The following is a 12,107-nucleotide window of genomic DNA, read 5'->3' as shown; positions in this document are numbered from 1 at the left end:
TTAGGGCTTTCTAACTTAAGTTGAGGACTTCTTAATTAAAGCTCTAAAAGTGTGAAGTTGAAAAATGAACTCTAAAGAGAGACAGAATAAGCAGAAGTTGAAGACTGAGAAGGTTAGGAAAAGTGAATTAGGTTAAATGAAAAAAGCTCCCAGGCAGAACATTAGCTTAAAGAAGAGTCAGGCTAAAGGAGTGGGTGGTTGAATCTAAGGTCTCTCTCTCCTCATGCAGCACCTACTTCAGTCCTGGAACACAAACTGAACCAGAGAAACTTTGAGGTTTGAAGAAATGAGGCATTGTGGAAGTTAAGAGAGAGACACTGAACTACAACAGGGGCCTAGGGAAAGGTTGTATAAAAAATGGGATGTCCTACCTGTCCTCCTCCTTACTCCCAGAATGTCAAGTCATGAGGCAGCCTCCCATGTAGAAGAAAGGAATATACCTCTCTACATAACTGTAAATGATATAGATAGGTAGATATGATGGTTCTGATACTTCAGTGGTGGTTCTCACTCATCTCTCTTCAGGAGAGTTCTCTATGAGTGCAAGACTTCCAAACCTCTGTAGGGTCTCACAGCATAGGAAACTACAGCCTCAAACCACGTGGCATTTGAGGACAGCCTCTACCATGGAAAATATAAAGCTAACTGCATTGTGGTAGCCATCAAGATGACCTACCTCTAAGATCCCAGCCTCTGGGCTGTCCTCTCCACAGTGCACCAGTATTTGTTGATGTGACCAATTACATACAGTAGAAGTTTCAACTAGGTTTAAAAATCTTGTTGCCTCCTTCTTGACTTTTCCATCTTGATCTCTCCTCTCTTGTCCCAGGGGAATCAAGCTGTCTTGTTGACAGCAGGATGGCTAACTTTTTCAGATTCTTTGGGATAGAAGGATTCCCAGGATGTGGGGCTTTTGGTGCTAAAACCAAGAAACAACCCAGCATCATGGGACAAATGTATACTCTAGCTGTGAGTAGCCCTATAAAAAGAGCCATTACTGAGGACCAAAGGCTGCCAAGACCTGCCAATAACCGTGGGAGTGAACTTGGAGATGGATCCTGTCCTGTCAATCCTTTGGATGATCAAAGCCCTCACCATCTGCATACAACCTTGCTAGAGACGGGGAGTCGGAATCTTCCAGCTATTGGAAGCCATTACTGAGTCCCCAACACTTAAATAAACTGCATGAGATAATACCTGCTGTTTCAAGTTGCTAAGTTTGAGAGAAATTTGTTAGGCAGCAAAAGACAAGAATACACAAAGAGAAAGGAAACAAAAATATGCAGGACTTATGAAAAAATTTATAGAAAACCACAACTAACACATCAGAGGAGATATGATGTAGCATTTTATGAAAAAAGTTAGAACTGTATAATAAAGAAGGGTGTATTTAATTACTATGACAATGATCCTAATTTGCTAATGCCTACTGTATTCATGTCCTCTTCCACCCTGACCAAGTACTTGGTTATATGGCTGGCTCTGATAAATCAATGCAAGTGCAGCAAACATGGCTGAGAGGGTTAAAAACTACGTACAAGGTCATATTTGTCTTCTTGCTAACTGGGGACCTTGACACCAGGTAAGCAGGGTCAGGCTTGCCAGCTAGCCAGCTGAAAGTAGTAGGAAGAAGAGACCAAGGCATTTAGAATAACAGCCATCATTTATCTAACCTGCTGTGAATTGTGGTGTATTAGTCAGTTTAGCCAGTCAGCCAGACCTTGATTCACCTAGAAAAACTCTATAACCTTTCTCAGCTCAAATTGCTAAGCCAAAGACTACTGAGTTTAAGAAATGGCTGTTGTCAATGGTGGTAGTGGTAGTGGTGGTGGTGGTGGTGGTGAATGCCTTTAATCCTAGCACTTGGGAGGCAGAGGCAGCTGATTCTCTGAGTTCAAGGCCAGCCTCATGTACAGAATAAGTTCCAGGATGACCAAAGCTTCATAGAGAAACCCTGCCTCAGGCAGAAAAAAAACAAGAAAAGAAAAGGTTATTGTTAAAGTTCAGTGTTTAGTGTACTAGAAGGTAATTGGCGAAAGAACAAATGGAGACTAAGGCAGAACTCAGAGATTAAAAACACTTCTCAGATGGCTCAGTAGTTAAGAACATGTGCCGTTAAAGCAGAGGGCTGAGTGGGTTCCTGGAACCCACTTGGCAGTTCAAAACCATCCTTAACTCTAGTTCCAGGAGATCTGATGTCCTTTGCGGGTACAGGGCACATATATGGTGTACATACATACATGCAGGCAAAACACTCATACACATACAATAAAACAAATAAATCTAAAAAAATTCCAATGATTCATCTTCTGAGCATATGCCCCAAATAAATAATTACTATTTCGTTAAGACATCTCACTTTTATGTTCACTGTAGCATTATTTTTAATGGCCCAGATTTGGAGTCAGCCTAAGTGTATACTTCTGGACGAATGGAAGGAGAACATGTAGTCACTAAGCATGATAGCTCATGCTATTACAGCATTTGGGAGGCTGAAGTAGAAGGATCACTGTAAGTTTGAAGACAGCCTGAGCTACATAGTGAGTTCCAGGACAGCCTGGACTATAGTGATTGACTCTGTACACCCCAAACCCCAAATCCAAACTCCCAAACAATCAAAATAAATTAACAAAGAGAAGAGAGGAAAAAATAAAGTGTGGTAAATGCACGTCTGGGAGTGTACCTGAAGGACCCCGAGTATCACATAGGACATGGGACATGGGACTTGGGACATGGGACATGGGACATGGGACATGGGACATGGGACTTGGGGCATGGTAGAGATATAGTCCAGGAAGCAGAGGAGAAAAAAAGCCAGGGCACCCTTTGCAGCCCACCCATTCCTGGAGAGTTTGTGCAGTCCCTTGGCAGCAGTTGCTGGGGGTGGGGGGGCACCGTCATCCCTTCCAGGATTTTCAATTTCCATTTGCTACTCAAGTCTGTACCTCAAGTGGATCCTCAGGGCAAAGGACCCACCTGCTTTTTGTAGCCCTAGTACTTAGCACACAACTGCTACTCCCAGCGATTTAAAAAAAATTAAAGACTCTGGGTTGGGAGTGGATTTGGAAAACAGGAGAAACCGAACAAGTGATGATTTTCCTGTACTCAACAAATCTTCCTCACCCAGAATCCTCAGAGCAGTGGGAATGGGCCGCTTCCGGCTTTACAGGAATCTTAGACAAGACAGTTAATTGTTTATTTATTTTTTGGTCAGAATACCAAGGGTGCCAATTATTGCATTCGATTTTGCACATTTTCTATAACTAATAAGTATGACTTAGACGAACATACTGAGCTTTACACAATTCACGTGGAAGATATGCCTGGGCGACTGGAGACTGAATTGACACCTAGCGTTCTTATATATTCAGGCTTCCCAAATAACCCCCCTCTCTAGCGACCCTCCCCCAAGGGCGTGAGAGAGACTCCAGTATTGCAGAGGAGCCGAGAGGACATCCCACCCCGCTCCCAACCAGGGGCTGGGAAGTCCAAGAATAACCCAGAGCGGCAAGGGAGGGAAGGAAAGAGCCCCTAAGTTACAGCCTTCCTCGGCAGCATCCTGCGGTGCCCCTCCCTCCATCTACCTTCTGGTGTCCGAGGAGCCAGTGGGCGGGAGGCCCCGGGAAGGGGCGCAGGTCACGCAGCAAACGCTGTCTCCGCAGGTAGAGCTTGATGGCCTGCATCAGCCCCAGCGCCAGGCAGAACACCAAAGCCAGGTGCAAGGGCCGCGCCCAGCGCGTCTCCAACCAAGAGGCCTCCATCACTCTGAGCTCTCTCCCGGTTGCATGGGCGGTGGGTGGGTGGAGAATACGGTGGTGGTGATGGGAAGCCAGTAGCTTTCTCCAGCCAGGAGCAGGCGAGCAGGGATCGCCCAGCCCCCTCCCCAGCGAGCCCTTGGTAGAGCAGAGGTGGGGGAGGGGCAGCTCCTGCCCGGGAAGAAGAGACGGGCCCTCCGGGGGTAAACCCTTCATCCGCTCATTGGTGCACGCCAGGATTCAGGCAGACTTTTTTTTGTACGTGTCTTATTTTAAGTGTGACACTTTCCAGTCGCGGAAGATCTGAATTAGACTTTGAAATAATTGGTCCTCTTCCTTGTCACGAACAAAAATAAACTGCTATGCAAAGGGACCTGCTTTCTCACTCTGGAATTCTGTGAGCGGCCACAGGGGCTAGGCGGTGGCTGAGGAGGGTACGGGTATTATACACGTGCGGCATGGGCTGCTGAACTGTGCTTGTGAATGTTTGCACTCGTTTCTCACCCCGATTTCTAGCGTACACCAATGTCTTCTGCGGGCCATTTCAAGCTGTATGAGGGCACCGAACCCGGCCGGAGTCGGAGAGATGCACAGTGAGGCTACTCTAGAGAGTACTTCTACTCTTCAGGTGCAATCAGGAAGGCCATATGATTTATGGATCCCACTGCAAAATAATAACGTGGGATCGGGGCTGGAGAGTAGTTTAGCGAGTAAAGATGACCTGAGTTGGATCCCAGAACCCACATGTTGGAAGGAGAGAACAGACAGAGCCGACTCTTCTCTGACCTTCTCATGTGCTACGTCTTGTACACCGTCCACAATATGTAAACGGGAAAACTTAAAGATGAATTAAGCTTAAAATTACAGTAGCAGAACATTAAGCCATATTGAAAACAAGCACATGTTCTTCCGACTTCGGAGCCGTTTGACTGTTCAGGTCCCAGCCCATAAAGTCAGCCTTGGATACAGACAGCCTAAAGGTAAAACGTAGAGGAATAAAGTCGGTCCTCCACAGAATGGCGTTTGTTACATAGTACTTAAAGAAACAGTTCAATAATGACTTTAAAATGCTTTAACCAGCCACTGGCTCGCATCTGTCTTTATCTACTCAGGGTTCCAGAGCAATATCTGTATTCTTACATGCTTTGGAACAGTTTATCACATGACAATTCATTTGACAAGTACTGGCCACCTAGGGTTGAGTCATTGTCCTCAAAGTGGAGGAAAAGTAGTGAACAAAGTGCTGTCTCTGCCCTCACAGTGCTCTTACCTTTCTGTCCTGAGTCCTAAGCTATAGACAGATTTATTCACAGTTCAGTTATAGCTGTTACTTCCTCTGAAGCTAGTTTCCGAGGCCAGAATTTGCTGAGGAAGCACATATGAAGAAGTGTCAACCCTCCATGGTTCAAGAATATTTAGAAAAATTTGTACCTGTACTGAATGTATGCAGAACTTATTCATTATATTATTCCCTAAAGAATACAACCACATACATAGGATTTACACTGTCCTAGGCAATATATGCAGGCTATATGCAAATGCTATGCCACCTCATATAAGGGCCATGGGTATCTATAGTTTATTTTAAAATTTGCTTTTAGCTTTATTTATTTTATTTAAGTATTTTGCTTGCATTTATGTCTGTATATCACATGTGTGCCTGGTGCCTGAGGATCACAAACAGAGCCATGGATCCATGAGCCACCATATGGGTGCTGGGCCCTCTATGAAGACAAGTACTCTTAACCACTGAGCCATCTCTCCAGCCCATCTATAGGTTAGTGCACCCTTAGTACCAATGCCCCACGCATACTGAAAGCATTATATTTAAGGTGGATGTGGTGATACATGTCTGGAATTATCATGTTGGCAAAGTGAGCCAGGGAGATCCCTGGACCAGCCATTTCAGTCAAATTGATGAACTCGAAGTTTATAGAGAAACTTTACCTTACATGGTTAAGGTGGAGAGCAATTGAAGAAGATATACAATGTTGACCTCTGGCTTCCACATGCACACATGGATATGCATACCCAATCATATGCACACTCATGCACATAAACACACACACACAAATACACACACACACACCCACGAGAGAGAGACAGAGACAGAGAGAGACACAGAGAGAGAAACAGAGAGAGAGAGACAGAGAAAGACAGAGAGAAAGACAGAGAGAGAAACAGAGAGAGAGAGAGAGAGAGAGAGAGAGAGAGAGAGAGAGAGAGAGAAAGAGAGAGAGAGAGGAGAAATTTTAACATTTAGTGGAGTGGACAGGCTTTAACAGGCCAGTCCTGGCTTCTGAAGCTTCTGTCTTCTTTATGGTATTGTCTGTCAATCATTTGCTCATTATTTATGCTAAGGCAGACATTTGGTTGTGTTGGAATTATAGTCCTGAGCAACAGACCCAATCTTGGTTCTAAGCTCTGTGTTTCCTCCTTGTCAACGTCCCACTCCTGACTTCTCCATCCCCTATCCAGGCCCGTGAAGCCAGATTTTATTTGCAGGTAAGCAGTCACCACAGACTCCAAGGAGAAGTGGCTTCTATACTAGAATTTTATATTTTTTGTTGTGCCCTATTAGGTACAGTTTCAGCTGCACCCTCCTGTCTCTGTCTATCTCCATCCCTTGACCATCTGTCTCAGAGTCTTCTGCTAACCAGTTTCTGAGGGTAACTCCTAACACCTTCAGTTTTCAGGTTCCTTCTGTGTCCTGCTCCCTGCCTGAACCATGACAGATGCATGTTGTATCACCGCATGGTGATGTTGCTCTGTCCTCATGGTCCTGACTGCTCTCAGCTTCATGTCTTGCCTGCCCTGGTATCCGGTTCCCTTGTGCTGATTGATAAATAACAGGGTGTGGCAACTGGTGAATTTCTAGCTATTTCTTTCTGGAGGGTCAGAGGCTGGAGACTCACCAGTTGGTCTAGATGGACCCAGGCTTCCGTTGGTGGTACTCATCCTTTAGGGGCTGACCTGTCCTTGTGACCACCCCTCTGCTCCAGCACCTGTCTGATTCTATACAGCATTTTTCTATGTCCTTTTGTGGGTAAGAAAGTCACTTTGGGACATTTTGCACAGTACTAGGGATCCTGAGAGACTCTCAAAGATTTTGGCTGAGACCTCTCTGCTTCATGTTTTATCTGGATGCTCCTCTAAGGGACGCAAACCCCAAACCTCTTGTGCTCTTCGCCACCTTCAAACTATTTGCTATAATTTGGATATTGAATGTCTCCCCAAAGCCAATATGCTATGGAGTTGGAGTCCTGCAGGCAGGCTTCAATAGAGCACTTTGTAGCAGAGCTGTGGGAGTGAAGCCAGAGCTGCAATGGGGCCCAAGAAGGGTAAAGGTGCAGGCAACATGCAGCACTCATCAGGGAAGGTGACAAGCAGTGTGCAAAGCTATCCTGGGATGGTAGCCATGTTGGATGTAATTGATGAGACTGTGCCCAACTGCTTGAAAGACCAATTCCTGCCACAGTAGGTGTGGGTGCTAGATATAGACCTTTAGAATTTCATGTTAGCTCTGCTGGATTTTGGTCCTGTTTTCCCATTTTTGGAAATGCTTATCCTGAACTTGTACCATCTTATAGGTATGTAACTTTTTTGTAGGTGTAGTTTTTTGTCCTGCAAACCAGTTTTCAAATAACCACATAGAGACATACTATAAATTATAAAGGTTCGGCCAATAGCTTAGACTTGTTTTTTTATTTTGTTTTTATTGAGCTTTACATTTTTCCTCATTCTCCTGTCTCCCTCCCCTCTTCCCTTTCACCCTGTCCACTGCCTCCCATGCTCCCAATTTACTCAGGAGATCTTGTCTTTTTTTCCCTTCTTAGGCAGATTCATGTGTGTCTCTCTTAGGGTCCCCTTTGTTACCTAAGTTCTCTGGGGGCTGTGGCCTGCAGGCTGGTTGTCCTTTGCCTTATGTCTAATATCCACTTAGGAGTGAGTACATATTATATTTGTCTTTCTGGGTCTGGGTTACCTTATTCATGATGGTGTCTTCTAGTTCCGTCCATTTGCCTGCAAATTTCAAGATGTCATTGTTTGTTTGTTTGTTTGTTTGTTTTGCCGAGTAATACTCCATTGTGTAAATGTACCACATTTTATTATCCATTCTTCGGTTGAGGGGCATCTAGGTTGTTTTCAGGTTCTGACTATTACAAATAATGCTGCTATGAACATAGTTGAACAGATGTCCTTGTGGTGTGAGTTTGCATCCTTTGGGTATATGCCCAAAAGTGGTATTGCTGGGTCTTGAGGTAGATTGATTCCCAATTTTCTGAGAAATCTCCATATTGATTTCCAGAGTGGCTGTACAAGTTTGTACTCCCACCAGGAATGGAGGAGTGTTCCCCTTATTCCACATCCTCTCCAGCATAAGCTGTCGTTAGAGCTTTTGATTTTGGCCAGTGTGTCAGGTGTAAGATGGAATCTCAGAGTTGTTTTGATTTGCTTTTCTCTGGTGATTTGAATGTTGAGCATTTCTTTAAGTGTCTTTTGGCCATTTGAGATTCATCTGTTGATATTTCTCTGTTTAGATCTGTACCTCATTTTTTTATTGGATTATTTGGTCTTTTGGTATCTAGTTTCTTGAGTTCTTTGTATATTTTGGAGATCAGTCCTTTGTCAGATGTGAGGTTGGTGAAGATCTTTTCCCATTCTGTAGGCTGCCATTTTGTCTTGTTGACCAGGTCCTTTGCTTTATATAAGCTTCTCAGTTTCAGGAGGTCTCATTTATTATTTGTTGCTTTCAGTGTCTGTGCTAGCGGTGTCATATTTAGGAAGTGGTCTCCTGTGCCAATGCATTCAAGGCTACTTCCTACTTTCTCTTCTATGAGGTTCAATGTGGTTGGTTTTTATGTTGAGGTCTTTGATCCATTTAGACTTGAATTTTGTGCATGGTGATAAATATGGATCTATTTGCATTCTTCTACATGTCAGCATCCAGTTATGCCAGCACCATTTTCGAAGATGCTTTTCTTTTTCCATTTTACAATTTTAGCTTCTTTGGCAAAAATCAGGTGTTCATAGGTGTCTGGATTGATATCAGGGTCTTCCATTTAGCTTTATACCAAACTGTTTTTAATACTGTAGCTCTATAGTAAAGTTTGAAGTCAGGGATGGTGACGCCTCCAGAAATTCCTTTGTTGTACAGCATTGTTTTGAATATCTTGGTTTTTTTCCATATGAAGTTGAGTAGTCCTTTCAAGGTCTGTGAAGAATTTTGCTGGGATTTCGATAGGTATTTCATTGAATCTGTAGATTGCTTTTGATAAGATTGCCATTTTTACTATGTTAATTCTACCTAACCAAGAGCATGGGAGAGCTTTCAATTTTCTGATGCCTTCTTCAATTTCTTTCTTCAAAGATTTAAGTTCTTGTCATACAAGTCTTTCAATTGTTTGGATTAGAGTTACCCTAAGATATTTTATGTTATTTGTGGCTATTGTAAAGGGTGATGTTTCTTTGATTTCTTTCTCATACCTTTTATCATCTGTGTATAGGAGGGATACTGATTTTTTTAGTTAATCTTGTATCCTGCTACATTACTGAAAGTGTTTACCAGTTTTAGGAATTCTCTAGTAGAATTTTTGGGGTCACTTATGTATACTATCATATCATCAGCAAATAGTGAATGTTTGACTTCTTTTCCAATTTGCATCCTCTTGATGTCCTTTTGCTTTCTTATTGCTCTATCTAGAACTTCAAGTACTATATTGAATAAAAATGGAGAGAGAGGACAGCCTTGTCTTGTTCCTGGCTTTGAGTTTCTCTCCATTTAGTTTGATGTTGGCTGTTGGTTTGCTATATATTGTCTTTGTTATTTTTAGGTATGCTCTTTGTATACCTGCTCTCTCCAAGATCTTTATCATGAAGGGGTGTTGAATTTTGTCAAAGGTTTTTTTCAGCATCTAATGAGATTATGTTTTTTTTCATTTAGTTTGTTTATATCGTGAATTACATTGACAGATTTTCGTATATTGAACTAACCCTGCATCCGTAGGATGAAGCATACTTGGTCATGGCGGATAATTTTTCTGATGTGTTCTTATATTGTTTGTCAGTATTTTATTGAGTATTTTTGCATCAATGTTCATGAGGGAGATTGATATGTAATTCTCTATCTTAGTTGTGTCTTTGTGTGGTTTGGGTGTCAGGGTAACTGTAGCCTCATAAAAAGAGTTTGGCAATATTCTTTCTGTTTCTATTGTGTGGAACAATTTGAGAAGTATTAGTATTAACTCTTCTTTGAAGTTCTGGTAGAATTCTGCTCTGAAATCATCTGACACTGGGCTTTTTTGTTTGTTTGTTTGTTTGGGAGACTTCTGATGATTGTTTCTATTTACATAGGGGTTATAGGTCTATTTAATTTGTTTATCTGGTCTTGATTTAATTTTGGTATGTGGCACTTATCCAGAAAATTGTTAGTTTCCTTTAAAATTTCCAATTTCGTGAAGTATAGTTTTTCAAAGTATGACCTGATGATTCTCTGGATTTCCTCAGTGTCTGTTGTTATTTCCCCCTTTTTATTTCTGATTTTGTTAATTTGGATATTCTTTCTGTGTCTTTTGGTTAGTTTGGATAAAGGCTTGTCTTTTTTTTTTTGAAGAACCAACTCCTTGTCTTATTGATTCTTTGTATTGTTTTCTTTGTCTTTATTTTATTAATTTCAGCCCTCAGTTTGATTATTTTCAGCCATCTACTACTCCTGGGTGAGTTTGTTTCCTTCTTTTTGTTCTAGAGCTTTCAGTTGTTCTGTTCATTTGCTAGTGTGGGATTTCTCTGGCTTCTTCATGTAGGCATTTAGTGCTCTAAACCTTCCTCTTAACACTGCTTTCATTATGTCCCATAAGTTTGAGTATGTTGTGTTGTCATTTTCATTGAATTTTAGGAAGTCTTTAATTTCTTTCTGTATTTCTTCTTTGACACGGTGGTATTCAGCTGAGCATTGTTCAATTTCCAAGAGTTTATGGGCTTTCTGCAATTAATTGTTGAATTCTAACTTTAAGCCATGGTAATCTGATAATATACAGGGATTATTTCAATTTTTTTGTGTCTGTTGAGGTTTGTTTTGTTACCTGTTAGAGATTGGTTCTATGGGGTGCTGAGAAGAAGGTATATTCTTTTGTGTTTAGGTGGAATGTTCTATAGATGTCTGTTAGGCCTAACATCTGTTAGTTCCTTTATTTCTCTGTTAAGTTTCTGTCTGGCAGACCTGTACAGTGGTAAGAGGTGGTAAGAGTGGTGTGTTGAAGTCTCCTACTACTAGTGTGTGGGACTTGATTTGTGATTTAAGCTTTGATAATATTTCTATTACAAATATAGGTGTCTTTGTATTTAGGGCACAGATGTTTAGAACTGAGACTTCTTCTTGATGGATTTTTCCTGACATGAATATGAAATGTCCTTCTACATCTCTTTTGATTATTTTTAGTTTGAAGTCTATTTTGTTAGATATTAGGATAGCTACACCAGCTTGTTTTTTAGGTTGGTTTGATTGACAATCTTTTCCCAACCCTTTACTTTGAGGTAATGTATTTCTTTGTAGTTGAGGTGTGTTTCTTGTATGCAGCAGAAGGATGAATTCTGTTTTTGTATCCAATCCAAATTGGATACATCTGTTAGCTTGTCCCTTTTAATAGGAGAATTGAGTCCTTTGATATTAAAGGACACTAATGACCAGTGATTGCTAGTTCTTGTTATATTTGTTTTCATTGCTGTTGTTGGTATTGCGTATATATATTCCACTTTTTAGGGATTTGCTACTGTAAACTCATCTATTGCCTGTGTTTTTGTTGATGTAGTTATTTAACTTTCTTGGGTTGGAGTTTTCCTTCTAGTACTTTCTTTAGGGCTGGATTTGTGGATAGGTAGTGTTTAAATCTGGTTTTGTTGTGGAATATATTATTTTCTCTGTCTATGGTGATTGAAAGCTTTGCTGGATATAGTAGTCTCTTAGTGTCTACATAACACTTGACTAGCATATTTTTGGCTTTCATTGTTTCCATTGAGAAGTCAGGTATAATTCTTATAGGTCTGCCTTTATATGTTATTTGACCTTTTTCCTTTGCAGCTTGTCTAGGATGCTGAGGCACAGGTATAGATTCATGTGGGTCCACTGAAAGAAAACTCAGAGACACTGCAAGAATGAATTTAGCTGTTACAGCTTCAGGGGACCTCAGCTTTTAGGAACTGAAGTACATTCCTTATGCCCAGGGCATTTTTATTTTTCTCTATATTTACACTTTAGCCAGTTTATTATGTATCTCAGAATAACTTGAATGAGGCTTCCAAAAAGACAATAACATCCACAAAGACTTGATTTATAGGTACCACAGTTTTCCGGGT

At 41.5% G+C, this 12,107-nt stretch overlaps 1 protein-coding gene across 1 annotated transcript in view; it reads right to left on the bottom strand.

The window, feature by feature from the left end:
* The window catches only part of LOC101823991 (cytochrome P450 4X1), a 30,956-nt gene extending 26,988 nt beyond the window's left edge, over positions 1-3,968 (bottom strand). The window contains exon 1 of the mRNA XM_005072092.4: positions 3,585-3,968. Coding sequence (XP_005072149.1) covers positions 3,585-3,761 — 177 coding nt within the window. The 5' untranslated portion in view covers positions 3,762-3,968. The remainder of the gene's footprint in view (positions 1-3,584) is intronic.
* Positions 3,969-12,107: the final 8,139 nt, after the last annotated feature.

The sequence above is a fragment of the Mesocricetus auratus genome, unplaced genomic scaffold, assembly GCF_017639785.1.
Source record: "Mesocricetus auratus isolate SY011 unplaced genomic scaffold, BCM_Maur_2.0 Super-Scaffold_100014, whole genome shotgun sequence".
NCBI classification, from domain to species: domain Eukaryota; kingdom Metazoa; phylum Chordata; class Mammalia; order Rodentia; family Cricetidae; genus Mesocricetus; species Mesocricetus auratus.
Note: the sequence above shows the minus strand (reverse complement) of the source record. Positions and strands in the feature narration are given on the sequence as shown.